General features: G+C 54.0%; 3 protein-coding genes across 3 annotated transcripts; 1 reads left to right on the top strand and 2 right to left on the bottom strand.

The window, feature by feature from the left end:
• The first annotated feature begins 304 nt into the window (after positions 1–304).
• BDP55DRAFT_676011 (uncharacterized protein) lies at positions 305–1,503 on the top strand. The gene has a single exon (XM_060575781.1). The coding sequence runs from the start codon at positions 393–395 to the stop codon at positions 1,356–1,358; it is 966 nt and encodes a 321-aa protein (XP_060425374.1). The 5' UTR covers positions 305–392; the 3' UTR covers positions 1,359–1,503.
• A 547-nt stretch (positions 1,504–2,050) lies between these two features.
• On the bottom strand, positions 2,051–3,561 carry BDP55DRAFT_732238 (uncharacterized protein; the record flags this gene model as incomplete). The annotated part of the gene is made up of 6 exons (XM_060579925.1): positions 2,051–2,525; positions 2,603–3,003; positions 3,070–3,137; positions 3,197–3,233; positions 3,295–3,390; positions 3,451–3,561. The coding sequence occupies 6 exons, from the start codon at positions 3,559–3,561 to the stop codon at positions 2,051–2,053; spliced, it is 1,188 nt and encodes a 395-aa protein (XP_060425373.1).
• Positions 3,562–8,970: 5,409 nt separating this feature from the next.
• On the bottom strand, positions 8,971–14,655 carry BDP55DRAFT_732237 (uncharacterized protein; the record flags this gene model as incomplete). Its single annotated transcript, XM_060579924.1, has 2 exons — positions 8,971–12,572; positions 12,627–14,655. 2 exons carry the CDS (start codon positions 14,653–14,655, stop codon positions 8,971–8,973), a joined length of 5,631 nt encoding a protein of 1,876 aa, XP_060425372.1.
• Positions 14,656–15,747: the final 1,092 nt, after the last annotated feature.

The following is a 15,747-nucleotide window of genomic DNA, read 5'->3' as shown; positions in this document are numbered from 1 at the left end:
CGTTTCTTTGTTTCATTGTACTCTACCTTCATGAGCTTCAATCGACTAGCAATTGATATTCTGGTCAATCATCTTGCCTAAGTGTCTTTATCGCGCCTTGTCTATCTCATTCATACTGCATCCTGCATAGCGAGCTTTGCTACCCTCACCAAGCATAATTTGCTGAAATCCTTAATCAAAATGAAACAAGACACCATCCTGCCGAGCCATGGGCCTATTCCCAATGCTCGTCCTGTCCGGCGCCCAGCTGGACGTATCCTCATAGTTGCTCTCTATGCCAGCATCTTAGTTTTGTCTTTCCTTAAAGGCGAAACCATTTTGTCAGCAGTAAGTGCCATGTAGCCCTTCCCAAGACCTCTGGACTTGCATTATCCCTCCAGTTTAGCAACTTCATGGCGCTGACTTTACACCAGATCACAGAAAAAGGCAGGAGCTGTGAACGTCAAGCTCACGGAGCAACCAATATCGCTACACTCCGAATCCGAGACGTCAGTCCCCCGCAGGAAGACACGGCTATCTCTACAGATGGGCGCTCTGGGTATAACCGTCGTAACGAAGAGCCCACTGTTGGTACCGATGGACGTTCCGGATATAATCGCCGCAGTGAAGACTTAGTCGTGACCACAGATGGTAGATCCGGATACAACAAGCGCGAAGAAGAGACCGCTATCAAGACCGATGGCCGCTCTGGGTATAACCGACGCAACGGCAAGGAGACGTCAGATGTTACCACTGATGGTCGTTCTGGTTACAACCGCCGCGAACAGGCTACTGATGCGACTTCCGACGGACGGTCCGGATATAACAGACGTGGAGAGGAGCTGACATCTACTACTGATGGGCGCTCCGGATATAATAAGCGTGAGCAAGTCTCTGCTATTACAACTGATGGGCGCTCGGGGTACAACCGTCGCCAAGAAGTCTCAGACGCCACCGCCGATGGACGGTCTGGATACAACAAGCGCGAAGAGGTAGTTGACGCTACAACTGATGGTCGATCTGGTTACAACCGTCGTGAAGAGACGGACGGCCGCTCAGGATACAACAGCGTGGAAGATGGTCGTTCTGGCTATAACCGTCGCGAAGGGACCTCAGACGTCACCACTGATGGACGGTCAGGATACAACAAGCGAGAGGAAGAGGACGGTCGCTCTGGTTATAACGGAGTGGAAGAAAGAGCTTCCGGTATCGCCCGTCGCGAGGAAGTCGCTGACGCCACCACTGATGGGCGATCTGGATATAACAAGCGGGAGGAATCCTCGGCCGTTGGTACCGATGGGCGCTCAGGTTACAACAAGCGCGGTAAGGCCACTGATATCAATACTGACGGTCGTTCTGGCTACAATCGCGCAATTTGAAATTTGGAAGAAATGGCGTACCGCAACGCGCGAGGGGCCCAAATTTAGATACAACGAGCTCAGGCTCTAGCATCAACTTTCACTAGCTGCTTAGACTTAGACTGGTAGCAGACTTGACGTAATTTACTTCATTTCTTAACAAGAATTCTTCTGTTCGAAACTTTGCGTGATACACTGCTCGTCCTACAGCTGTTTGCTCAAGCTCAGTCGTACGGGTAACCTCATGACTTGAAAGCCACAGGCCGAACGCTCCACGCTGTTGACAAGGTGGGGAAATAGATCATTTGGACTTGTGGTGTAACACGGCCGGACTCCCCCATCTGCCATACCTGAGTACACGGAATAGGTACTGTCAAACCCAACGGACCGTATATGACATGACTGAAAGATTCTCTCATAGATCCTTCTGTCCACTGAATTATCCGCCCCCATCAGAGACCAGGAGCGCCAAAATACGCCAAGAACACCTAATGGGATTTCTTTCATCCCAAGTCACGCAGCCACTCTTGGCCAAGGGACGCGCCCGCAAAGTCACCGAAGGAGAATGGATCAAACCAAGTAGGATGGAAGCCACATCATACCGCCAGCGTTGGATCCTCTCTGAGTCCCTGTGGATGTTACTGTTTTCATTCCGAACAAGCTGGCGTGTAACCAATCTGCCATGAGCAAAGCCTGCAGTCCCCTCACGTTCATCACCCAAACCGACCCTTCTGCCACCAGCTCCCCTGAACCTCCTCACCGGCCTTGACCTCTGTGACTGTACTTTTGGCCTTCCTCAGTGGGTCAACCTGGTTCGCGATGAATTCGTCCATGTATCGCCCGCCCGCCCCTCCTCCTTGATTTACATTCTCTTGCCGAAGACTCGCTTCGCTGCCGACCCGCGACCGCCGATCCGGCTCCATCTCCATGTCGTCCTCGAGCTCCACGCTCTCCAGTCTCCGGACCTCCCTCGTAACCTCAACCTCCTTGGTGACGAAGATACCGGGGAATCGCTGCCGCAATACGGGCCAGAATATCGGGACGCTGCTGGCTATCATGGCCAGGTCGACTTCGACGGCGGATAGAACGATGCTGAGGGGGCCGTACCACATGGGGTCCAGGGTGGGGCGCGTGGCGGATCGATGCTGGATGATAGAGTATACTCGGACGACAGAGACGCCGTTGACTCTGCAACCTGTGTTAGTTTTCTTGAGATTTCAAGAGAAAGGTGTCTCCATAGGTGAATAATCGGGGTCAAGACGTACGCAATGCCAATGACCAGCAGCGCAAGCAGTCTCAACTTTGACTTAAGCGACTGCTGAGGTCTGAAGTAGAGGGGAACCGGAATGGCGAGGACAAGAACATCCAGTACGAAGTTGACTGAAGAATGGCTCTCGTACGTCCCCGAGAAAATGTCGGAGTTGAGCGAGCCGTAAGCCCAGCGCTTGGCCGGGATGAGCCAGTTCCAGTAAGCCGCAACCGGCACGCAGGGGACCCATCCCAAGAACGAGTAGGCGGTGGCCCATAGGCTGATGAAGACAATCAGGTAGATGCAGAGCGATCGTATGAAGGATGGTCGGTCGAATATTCGGAGGTACTGAAATAGGAGAGAGATTTTGATAAAGGCGGTTGACATTTGGTAGGATGCGTTTGCGACATAGAAAGTCTAAGAGAGGCGGTCTTTGTTAGCATATCGAGGTTATTGGCGACTATTGGCTGGTTCATTTCGTACTCGGAGGTAGTTCTGAATCTCTATCGCAGAGAGGGTATAGATATGTCTTCCCATTCCATACTTGGTAGCTATGCACCGAAACATTAGTTTCACAATGAAGAGACAAGTAGAAATTGAGTGGTCTTACCAACGCAGATTCCCACGGATCCAGTCGTTGTGGTTAACTATGTTGAAATCGTGTGAGACTTTATTCGTCATTGAAAGAGGTTAAACGACGCTACGCACCAGCGACAATATCACGAAGCAATCATCCCACCCTAATGACTGGACCAATTTGGCCCGCACGTACATCCGGAAGGCGACGCACATCCATGAGACAATCTAGGAAATATCGTCAGTGGCAGTTTCCTTTGATATGCTTTCAGATAGCTAGGACCTTACCGCAAAAGCGATGACAACGCCCAGAATAGTAGAGGGCTTGTTCACCAAGGGCTGCGGCTCGCCCGAGTTGTCGGCCGTTCCATACAGCGCATGAATAGTTGCTCCGTCCATGGCTATCACCACGGACGCAAACCAGACATTAGCTTAGGTTGAGATTGACGTAAAAAGGGCTAGACCACCACCTAGCCAAGGCAAGACGTCAAAATGGAAGCGAATGAGATGTCAGAATCGAAGCAAGCTCCATTCATATCTCGAGATTGTGGGAAGAAGGGTGAAAAGAAAAGATAAACGCCAGGTTCCAAAAAGAGAAATCGACTCTAGAACGATTTGACCCGTTCCACGGACGCGGTAATATATTCTGCTCACAGGAATGAGAAAATGGGCCTGGGCCATCGTCTCTTCGTCGTGCCCACTTTGACATATGCCGCATGCACAGATAAGACCGGGGAAGGCAAGGCGTAGACTTGGAAAAGGGTCCTGTCTCTCATGTTCCCTTCCACTCCACAGTCGAAACCATGCCCCCCTTTTCCCACTACGCCAGGAAGATTGCAACAACAAAGACTTGCACAACTGTTTTTGGTGGGCGAACAAAGCTGGACAAGCATCATGTTCGCTCTGTGACTCTCAAGCCCCGGCGGCCCACGATGCCGTGCTGATCTCTCTGTCTGGTCCTGCTTGTAGGCGTCCGTGCGAATACAACCCCAACCCTCCCCCTAGTTGAACTAGTTCTCACCAAGAGCGACGTTCGCAAACCGCCTCCTCGAGTCGTCGTCCCATGTTCCCGGTCGTCGTCCGAATGAGTCTTCAAGGGCCAGAGAAACAGTTGGCCCCGGCAGGCAGGTGGAGGCTGTAAGTCCCAGGTCATTCCAAAATCCAGTCTTCACAACCTGCAGGAGCTTGGACAGCCACGTTGTCACCATTTCACACCTTTTCTTTTGCGCCAGAGTTGCAGACTAGTTCCCCTTCTGGAGTACGATCAACCATGTGCAAGCATTGCATCCAGGTCCAAAACCTGGTCTCACATGCAACTAAGACATGCAGAGCGCGCCTGTGAGGCGCCTAACCTCGAAACAGCGAAACATGGCGAGACATCCCACGAGGCACGTCTTTCTCCCCGATGCGCCACGGGTTTGCCGCCGGGGAAAAGAATAAGTACTGGGGCAAAGCCTGTGATCGGTGACACGCACATCTACAACGCTGAAGCCTGGAAAGGAAGAGAAAGGAAAAAGAGGAGATTGCAACCCCACGATGTCGAGATTCCGCGTTGGCGTTGCTGAAGTGAGAGGCGCCAACATCCCGGTTCCTTGCTCTGCGACGAGAGCTCGAGTCAGTGTAGCGCACATCATTGGGGGCGAACCGTGTGTTTCAGCGAATTTTTGCGCCGTAAGCTTTTCTCTTTTCTTAAACACTGACTGGCGATTAACAGAAAGAATTAAGAACTAAGAAGCGCTTCGTGCGACGATTGTGACAAAAACAAAACCCCTCCTATGTGACGAAGCCAAGCTGCCATCGAGTCGTCCCAACTCGCCAATGAGGCAATAGTAGTGTCCTGTCAAGCCAAGACACGTCAAGTCGCATTATTCAATGCATCCCCAATCCTCACATCACTCTCGCCAGTCACGACGAGGTTGCGCTCGCATCGGCTACTGTCTTGTCTGCTCAATCGCAGCGAGTCACGTCCCCGAAACGGTTATAACTCTCGGTTTAAATGCCTTAATAGTGGCGGAGATATTCTGCCTCCCAAGCCTTATAAGCCACCATCACTGGCTTCAAATGGCCTATAAGTCCGCCGTCTTAAGACCGAAAGCAAGATCTCAGCCGGCTATCGCGGACGCATCCCACGGTTCCCGTTTTGAAAAAGGAAGCCGCATCGCCGCACCATGTCTTTGTGTAACGATTCAGATCATGACAAGTGATGTCCTCAGGTGATTGGCAGGTCCTAGTGAGGTGATATCAGCACACAGACCTCGATCCAAATCACCCACGTGGACTGTAATGTAGGTTTCGCGTTGCAACGAGACGACATGAAGGAGGGGAAGATTTGCCGGCCGATGCGGAAGTGAAGGTTCAAGTATTCTAGACGTTGAGACTTTCGTGAGCCTCTACATGTAAGTTGCGAGGTTCGACCTTAGTGGTCGATTTCTCAATTCCCACCATCTTGAGATGTAGTTTTAATTGCCGGCTGACCTGAGGTATGTCGTGCAATCACTATATCTAGGTAAGTTATCAACGTCTGCCTGCTGAGAGCGAACTATTGCCGGTGGTCAGCATTGTTCGATGAGCTCGCAATTCTAACAGCCACTCTTGTGGTAACGGAGACAATTAATGGAGCACGAGCTTCCTGTACCCTGATTGCCGCTGCAATCTCGAGACTTGGCGTGTTGGTCCCCGCCGTAAATCAGACCAATATCGAGATCCCCGGTGTGCTCGGACATCTTTCTATCAGACTCCTCTCTGAAGTCCCCCAAAAACATGCATTATCCGGATCACGGCGTCTCGTACCTGACATCAAGAGCCTATCTAACCAGTGACGACCACTTCTTCATGAATCGTTGCAGTATTGGGGTGCAGGTTGTGTGTACACTGGGCTTAAATTGGAGCAGTAATTCTCCGAGCGCTTGACTCAAGTTACAGTGGATAAAACTTTCCCTGACAGCTGTCAACACAGGTTTGTCGCAAATTGCAATCAAAATTCTAGGTGCTTACGCCATGTCAAGCACCGGCCCGGCGGCAAAAGCGTCGTGTCTCTGATGACGAGATCGTGCCCGTGCCAAATGTTCATGAAAAACGAGGCGGCTAGTTTGAGAGAGCAAAACGACGAAACAAATTTGCCGAGCGCGCCAAGTGGGAAATCTGATGACAAAAACGGCGTCAGCCCTCTGGAGGCTATCTAGTTTAAGTCTAAAAGCACGTTGTTACACGCGAACTGTGCCATCCAAACGAAGCTACGAGACAAAAGAGTCTAGCTTCTTCAAAGAAGCTTTGGCGAGGAGAGGTCAACGGCAGGCAACTGAGCTCGTTGTTCCGGTCTTGTGCAACCCGAGCCGAATCATAGCGGAAAGTGGGCGACTTGGGCGATCATGGAACATGACAAGAACCTCCTGGTGCCTTTCAAGAGTTGGGATTTCCCCTGGATACAAATTAAAAACGCCCGCGGAATGGACGATGGAGACATCTCATCATTCCAAGGTACGGAGTACAGGTGCTGTATCAGTGGAGTTGGCAAAAAGTTGAGTATGCACCCCTGCGTTGGCCAACTCCACTGGGTGGTGGGGATTGCCTGGTTGAAGATCGATGATGCGAGACATGAAAGGTGGGAAGCCTGGCTCGAGAGATCCTGACTTTTAGCGAAACAGCATATCGCTCTTGGATAGCTAGCTCAACTCTGTTACTGTATGTAGAGTCTAGACATACTACTTGATTCCGGGCATCCCACTGAGAAACGTGAAATCGGGGCTCCGGCTCCCATTGAGAAACTCCCGATGAACTACGCGCCCGCTACGGAAGCAAGAAATCGGAACCTTGTGCCGGTTTGTCGGGAGTAGGGCCCCCGCGGATAGTGTCCGAAGCGCCGTGCGCAGCATTGGAGACAGCCAGGACACCATTTATTCAAACTTTGAAGATATCCAAAGCCTCCATTCCGAAGTCGTCTTCCGGATTGGACAGGGTCTCTTGCTATCCTCATCAACGTCGTGGAACGTTTCCCTTTCGAACTCAGTCTGGAGCTTTGACCGCGAGGGCTTTGGATATTCTGCTCACCTCGTGGACCAACACTCCTCCCCTTTGACCCTTCCCCCCCTTGACGTGATACCTTAAGCCACGAACATACAGTTCATCCGTCGTTGTGATCGAGAACTCTAGGTCCAAGCTCTGTTTTCCGTTTCTACATCTCAACTTCTCAGTACTGACGCGTGTGTCCACATGGATACCACAGGCGACCCATCAAGCCTAGGGTAGTCAGCATGCTGCATACAGATACCTGCATTGTTGATTAATGTTGACTCGGAACATCGGTAGTCACTGCCCATTTGATACCATCATTCCCCGACGCTCCATATGCCTCCAGGCACATTGATTCTTCCGTGATTGAATTGGCCAGTCAGAACAGTTGCAGAGACCAGCGTCACTTGGAAACCGGGAGGCAAACCCACGAGTAAGTCATTACTTTCTTTCGCGCCCCCAGTCCGTGATCCAGAAAAAAGGAGGCCCGAGCAACGACCAGGTAGGGTACCATTATTCCCATGCAGCCTCTGAATAAAATGTCCTAACAATGCCCCCATCCTGCATCCTACAGTTACATCCGCAGCATCGCAGCGGCGCAGGTTCCGTCCAGATACCGTGAGGTGATCGCCATGTCAACCGCCCCCGCTGCAGTGGCCATGTTAGAGACTGGCGTCTCCAAGTCCGTGGGTGATATATCGGTGGTTCAACGGTCCTGATCGATTCCCACTCTGTCGTGCGAAGAATGTATTCTTGAATCCACAACCCGTTGAAGAATAATGTCCCAGGTTCTCCACTGAAAGGATCATCAAAGTCGCAGGATGCAAGACACCGGCTTGCTCTGAATTCCGCCCAAACTACAACCATGAGCCTTTTTAAACATTCTCCACGACGAGCGAGACAAAGACACGCGAATTGAAAACGCTGACTGGTTCCCTCCCTCAAGTTCCTCCCACACACCCTTTCCACCGATGCGTGTTACGGTATCACGGCCCCCATCTCGCCAGCGACCCTGACAGAAAATCCGACGATCGGCGTTGAAGAAAGAAGCCAAGACCCGGGAGTTGTGATGGGGGATCCATATCGGATGGCACCCGACTCCATTTTCGTCTCGCGCCTCTGCCACCGCCTCTGATCCAGAACTCCCCGTTCGTCGAAATCGCCTGGCACTCTGGCTCCTGTTTCCTGCGCAGTATTCTTTCCCCCTTGCCCAGTGTCTGGCCCACCCCCAGCTGACGTCTACACACCAAGCATCGGGAGTTCACTCCGTTCGTAGCAAAGGGGCCGAAAGAGGCAACAGGGTCTTGGAGGGGGCCAGGACACAATTCGCAAGCTAGGCACCTTTTGGGACAATTGCGAGTCTTGTCCACTCTGTATCCGTCCAAGTCCAAGTCTATCAGTCTTCACAGCCTCAAAGGTCGTGAACTCCTTCAACATACGGGCCCATGAACCTGAAAATAGTATTTTTCATTAACTCGCTTCAATGCGTTCAAATTCTCAGAATGAATCCCATGTTGAATCAAGAGAGAGCCCCATTTGGATTCCCACCTATGCGCCCGTCCCGTAGAAGTATGGGAAAACCATCAAACGCCGTTTCCTGTCCAATCCGTATTCCCCTCTAACTTTTTTGTTCTGCGGAAAGCCAGTTGCCAGAAATATCACAGTACTTTGCCAGTCACAGTTGTAAGTCGAAATTGTGACTGTGCCCACCGACAAGCACGCTCATCACACGCGCCCGGAACCTCCATATTTCGAAGGTATGGAAGCGGCCAAGCTCCAAGATCCATCCCCCACCCTCGATTAATCTCTAATCTCCCCTGTGATGTACCCAATCTGCCTCCTCCCATTAACCCCCGCGTTGGTAAGCTGGCTCGCAAGGTTCGTCTGCCCATCAACAAGCCTCCTCTGCTCCGCCAACCGCGCCCGGAACCTCTCCTCCTGCTCCCTGTCCAGACGATCCACGTCCTCCCTCTCCGCGACGCGAATCGCGCTCAGCGTCTTGGCTTGGTCGACCTTCTCCGTCGCAATCTGTTTCTCCCACTCGAGCATCATGCTCTGTCTCGCCATCGTCAGGTCCGACTCGGCCAGCTCCACGGCCCGCGCCCGCGTGATGCTCGCCTCCGTCAGCGCGGCCTGGTGCTCCAGGTCCGCGCTGCGCTCGTTGCGCTTGCGACGCATCGCGGCAACGAAGTGGTCCTCCTCAATGCGTGCGCGCTCGTTGAGCGCCACCAGCTCGTCCTGCACCACGCGCTGCCGTCGTGAGTCCTCGAGTTCCGCTTGCGCAGAGTAGATTTGCGCCTGTACTGTCGCTAGCTCGCGATTCCGCGCGATGGAGAGGGCGTGGTCTTCCTGCTCGAGGTTGATGCGGTCGAGGCGGGCACGGCGGGTGCGTTCTTGGGCTTCAATGTCCTCGGGCATACCGACGGCGCCTTCGGGCTGGGGCCCCATGTTGGCGTAGTAGACGTCCTCGGCGCGGTTGGCGCGGAGGAGTTTGATGAGGGCGTCTTGCTGGTCTGATTTGGGGAGGACGTGCATGACATACATTGTTGGGGAGTAGGTCATCTTGCCGTCCGAGTAGTGGTTGAACTTCTTGTTGATATACTTCCACATGCCCGCTTTGAGGAGCGTCCTACAGGTAACGAGGGCGTCCCGGGACTCTAATGCGAGAAGCAGAATCGACTTGCCCTCTGATCTCAAGGTGGTGTCGGAGCCGGCCTCGATGAGGAAGTTGATGACTCTTTCCATCAGCTTTTGTCGCGCGGCAGTGAGTTCACCGCTGTCCGCGCAATGCCGAGCGAGTTCTCCCAACGCACTGCGGCCTCCGTGAAGAGTACTTGGGAAATCGGGCTCGTGTCCGTATTGTACCAGAACCTGGCAGGCCGAGAGGTTCAGCTCGCGGGCAGAGTTGTGAAGAGACCCGTCGTTGCGTGAGGCTCCAGCTGCTAACAGGTTGGACATCATCTTGATGGCGGTATCCCCTCCAACTTCAGTTGACAGTGTAAGTGGTGTGTTTCCCTTGATGTCGCACACGTCCACTTCCGCGCCTTCCAATAGTAGCATCTTGACAACGTCGGGTCGACGATTTCGAATGGATAACATGAGTGGCGTAGATTGAGAAATCCGTGATTCGAAGTTGACCTTGGCGCCGGTTTCGATCAGCATCTGCACGATGCCACTGCTAACCTTCTTCTGAGGCTGAAGCAGTGCCCACATCATAAGCGTAATAGGTTCTTCGTCAAGGTCTTCCATGATCTTGCAAGGCATCATCTGATCGTAGTAGTATCCAGCGTCCAGGAGGGCCTTGGTAATCCGGATTGAGCGTGGGTGCTGCTGCAAAGCAAGAAACATCAGGGGCAACGAGTCCGGCGGCGTGTACATGACGTCCAGTCTCGTCTCCCCGTCAGCGTATTCAGTAAACATTGTAATTAGTTCCAGGGCGTCGTCTTCCGAGGCCGGGTTATCAAAGATGCGGTAAAATGATCGGGATATGGACTCGGTGTTGGGCTTCTTCTCTAGTAGCCTCTTGACCAAGAACGAGTTGCAGGCAGCGGCGGCAGATTGCAGCAGCTTGCCGTCGGCGTAGTTCACGTCGACTTTATGATCTAAGAGGATGTCGACGAAGCCATTGGCGAGTGCTAGGCTGTCGGGCTCGCTCTCGGTTAATGGCAGATCGACGACCTGGGTGAGGACAGAGCTGAGACCGTCGCCGTGAGCTCCCTTTTTCAGGAAGCTGTGTAGGATGGTGAAGCCGGCTTCTGAGAACCAAGCGTCCGTGTTCTCTCTGGTGAATCCTTCTCTAATAGCTAGATTGAGATCTGCTGACAAGATTTTGGACTCGAGCATGAACGCCAGCGGCTTCACCAGGGCTCTCCTCGTGGCATCGACTAGGGTCTGGCAGTCGTTCGCGATTGGCGAAGCACCATATCGAAGCAGAGACCGGATGATCTTGAGGTCGAGCTCCTCTTCGTTGATCGCGTTATTCAGTACTACGTGTAGGTCGTCGGAAACGGGCAAACCGGCTCGGAACAACATATCGATCGCGGCGGCACGGGGTTCACGGCTAAGTTTCCAAGCAGCCCTCAATGCCCTATTAAGCGTGGCGTGCGAGGGCTTGTGTTGCTTCCTTTTGTTAGACCCCTTTAATGAAGCATGGGATTTGGCGGAGGCAATGGATCTTAGCGAAGCGCTCGATGGTTTACTCACTAGCCGCGACCCGAGGTCGACCAGCCCGAGCATCATTTTCAGACTGCTCAGGTAGGCACTCCTTGTGGCCGCCCAGATGGCTTCGCCCTTGTTGTGGTTCGGGTCCGCGCCGGCTTCCAGTAGGATCTTGACTAGGTCGTCGCCTTCTTCGCCGAACCGGACCGCGGAGGCGAGCTGCGCGTCGAGTGCTTCTCCTTCTACGCCGTGGACTAGGAGAGGTTCGAGGATGGCGGCTCGCGTCTTGAGGTTGCCGACTTCAGTGGCGGCTTGGAAGCCCCTTTCAATCGTCGATCGCTTGGGTGTCGTGGTGCCGCTAAGGAGCATGTTGAGTACATCGGCAGCGCCTGAGCGACATGCTTCCACGATGGCATCCTCGTCAATCTGCGCCCCGTGGCTGACAAGGAGATTGCCCAAGATCAGATCGCCGTCCGCCGCTGCCGCAAGTAGGGCATCTGAAAGTACGGTGCCTGATGCGCCATGCTGCAGCAAGACCTCGCAAATCGCAGCTCTTGCTTCTCGATTTGATAACAGAGCCGCCTCGGCAAATGCATCATTGAGCACGGGGAGCGGGTGCTTTTGAGCTAAGACCAATTGAACGATATCAGGGCGCTCCTTCTTCACGGCCGAGACCAGAGCTTCTCCATCGCTCGTGTTAGCTTTGGCAGAGAGGGTTCGGAGCAGCGGTATATCGTTCGTGTACGTGTTGATGGCGAACCCGAGAGCCCGGTTCGCCTCGGCACTCGGCGCGCCAGCTTCCAGAAGTTTCTCCGAGAACTCGAGACGGTCCATCGGGTCAGCGATCCGCAGAGCGTGGGGTAGGGCCGATGCAAGCGACGCTGGGTTCGGGCGGGCCGCGAAGAGGAGGTCGGTGATTTGAGTGTCGCTCGCGGCTACGGCGTGGCAAAGAGCGGCGGCGTTGTGAGAGTTGACGTCCGCACCGGCACTGAGAAGGACCTTAACGATGGATAGTTGACGATGCTCGGGGAGGGTTTGAAGCAGAGCGTGGACCTCCTTCACGAGAACGTCGTTGAAGGGAGCTCTGTCTTTGGTCTTTTGCAAGAGAATCTCCAGCTTCGCAGCCTTGGTGTCTGAGAAGATTAGTTGTCCAAACTCGCTGACGGCCCTGCTGACTGTCGCGTGTAAAGGTTTGCCGTGCATCAGCAGCGTCTCTAGAACCGGTGGATCATGGCTGTGGATTGCTATCACGAACAGTTAGCACTTCCTTCCACTCCCCTGAGCTAACGATGACTTACCAGAAGCCATGGCAATGCCGTTGTCGACGTTGACATCGGCATGGCCTTGCACCAATAACACTTGCAGAAGCTTCAGATCAGCTGGCCGGTAGTTCAACGCGTTGAGCATTGCCTGAGAGACCTTGACCGGGTCCAAGTCCGGCACCGACGTCAACAACAATGTTGCCATATCCAACCTCGCCTTGGGGTCTTGGGTCGCAATGATCCTGGGCAATACACCGGCGGCAGTATGTGGTGTTACGTTCTTCTTGAGAAGCGCGTTGAGTAACCTCACGTCCTTTTGCGATACGGCAGCGACCAGTGCCGAACCCTCGTTCGTGTTGATGTCGGTGTTGTACTTGAGGAAGAGTCCGATCAGGTCCTCGTCGCGATGTGGTGGCTCCTCGTCGATTGCTTCTTGTAGCGCGTCGTGAACAATGGGCCCAGCAAGACCGCTTGTGAGAAAGCATTCCACCATGCGATACCTGTTTTTCCGTGATAATGTCTTGGTGAGAGGGAAGATCTGAGCCAACGTTTCGCTGGATGGCTTGCTCATGAGGAGCTCCTTCGCCATCGCAGCATCACTCCTCATGACCGCGATCTGCAGAGCCAGGCCGCCCTTGTGGTCGACAGATGCCGTCTGGTGGCGGTCATACACCATTGATCTTGGTCCTTTCTTCACGTCATGTTCGGCAATGGGTCGGCCTCCCGGGAAGACTGCTGTGAGAAGCAGCTTTGCCGAGTCAACATCGCCGGCCTCCGCCGCCTCAATGAGCATGTCGTGTAGCGCAGTCCCGTTTGCCCCTCTCCGTAGTAGTAGATCTAACAGTAACCGACGACTCTCTACGCCCATGTTTTTCGGTATTAGCTCGACGCACTCTGAGGCATGCGTTGCGCTGAGTTCTGCGGTGCCGGTAAGGATGATGTGCGCGACGTCTACCCGTCCATTCTGAATGGCTTTCCGGATAGCCATTGCGTCCTGATACTCTATTGAGACCCCGTACTTCACCAAAAGACTGACCATGTCTTGGAATTCTGCTGCTGCTGCGTGGATGAGTGCCATGGCGGGTGCATCGCCGTCTGTGCCAGCGCATAGTAACAATTCAGCAACGGCAAGCTTGTCTCTTGGGTTCATGGAAGGGTGGTCCAAGAGATTTGAGAAAGCCTCATCCAGTCCCGGGCGTTTCGGCGGGTGGTTCCCCATCAGAATCGCAAGGGCAATGTCGTGACGTCCCTGGCTAATTGCTACTTTGAGCGCCTCCGCCTGGTTGTAATCGCCGTCGGCATTGGATCGACTCAGCTGAAGCGCCGTTTCCAAACACCCTGCTTTGGTCGCATCCACCATGCACTGTGAGAGCCATGAAGTTGGTGGCCGGCCTTCAGATCGGAGAACGATTCCCACCAGATCTGCCTGTCCACCCGCAGCGCACGCTTGGCGGAACGATTCCTGAGCCTCGGGGCTATGCGCTACACCGGCGCCGTAACGAAGAAGAAGCTCGACGACCTCTACATTTTCCGACTGCATAGCTACCGGTAATGAGGCGTCCAAGGCAAATGTGTCGGCGTGTGGTAATAGGACCTGAATCATGTCGATCTGGCCATTGTGGACGGCATGCTGTAACAACTTACTCCGTTCACCAAAGCTGTCGAGACTTTTCCGGCGAGGCAGGATACTCGTCTTTGCCTTTTGTGCCATGTTGACGTCGCCGCCTGATGAGACGAGCAGTGTGATGAGAGCCTCCGCCACACCGGGCGATCCGCGGTCGGCGACATGCTTGTCGAGGGTGTCAAAGACAAGCTTGTAGTCCCACGACTTCTTCTTCCCGGTGAAGGCGCGCCGTAGGTTGGTGGTGGACTCTGTGCGGCCGTGTGACATTTGCTTGCGCTTGAGCAGCTCCTCCGCCTTGAAGTCGTCCTCCGGGGTCCGGAAGCTAGGGGGGCTAGAAGGCCGCGTCAGGGGCGTCGGCGACGGCGGAGGCTCGAGACCCCATTCCTCCGCAAACTGGATGATCCGCCGCTGGCGGTCATCCTCTGTCGGCGGAGTCGGCATCGGGGGTGAGCCGGGGGGAGATGATAGGAATGGAGACAGTTTGGCGATTTGTTGTACGGCGGTCAGCTGGCCGTATGATGCGAGAGAAAAGGGGGAGGGGGGAGGAAAGGAAGAGGAAGGAATGAGAGAGAGCTATGAGCGGGTAGCTCCCGTGAGAATGAAGTTGAGTGAGGCGGAGTACTACGTGAGGTGAGCTGAGAGGAAAGAGAGAGAGAGGAGACGTGCGGTGCAAAGTTTCGTTTTCGTCCCAAGATGATGTTGCACGCTCAACGGCAGAGGAACGGCGGAAAAGACGGCCTAGGGCCCGGTAGCAGCGGTAGGCGGGATAGCATGAACGGAGGAGGTGAGAACAAGCATCCAGGATCGATGGTAGGCTGACATAAAAAAGATACAAAGTGTGGTGGTAATGGCGATTGGCGGTGGTGGAAGAAGAGACGTTGGATGAATGGACGGATCGTTCGTTTGGGGGCCTCGGAAGGGCTTCTGTCTGGGGTTCGCGGATGTTCGGCCCAAAACGACTCGTATCGTATCAGCTGCACTCTCAACCCGCTCAGGAAAAGGCCAGACGGGAGATGGCAGACACACGGGTTGACCGCGGAACTGAACTCAAAGGAGAGTGAGGGAGAGAAAGGTAGAATGATGCAAGCCGAAGTGAGGGTGAGCGCACAGTTCCCCAACGGCCAGCCGCAGCAAGCAGCAGCAAGCAGTAACACTATCCGTAGCCCGTGTCCTTCTGCAGAGGTTGTCGAAGACGCGGGTATGGTGACCTTGGGAGTGTACGGACAGAAACTCGAGGCGAAGAGGCACCACGAAAGACGTCGGCGAAGAAAGATCGAAGGTCCAACGGGCAGAGGGCAGGGGTCGCGGGTTGAGTTGAGTTGAGGTATCCCGAGGTCCTAAGCCCTGTGGCGACAATGCGTCGCGTTTCAGCAGGGTGGAGTTCAAGTTTTTCGTCTGTTCGTCCTTTTTTCTTTTGCTCTCTCGGAGACTTGGAGAGACTTGGCCACCTTTGGTCCCCTAGTCTTTTTCAGATACGAGTGTCACAATAGAAAAACGGTTAGGGTGGCCGGGACCTTGTGAGACTGGGGGCTC

The sequence above is a fragment of the Colletotrichum godetiae genome, assembly GCF_030913485.1.
Source record: "Colletotrichum godetiae strain CBS 193.32 chromosome Unknown BDP55scaffold_47, whole genome shotgun sequence".
Classification (NCBI taxonomy): domain Eukaryota; kingdom Fungi; phylum Ascomycota; class Sordariomycetes; order Glomerellales; family Glomerellaceae; genus Colletotrichum; species Colletotrichum godetiae.
Note: the sequence above shows the minus strand (reverse complement) of the source record. Positions and strands in the feature narration are given on the sequence as shown.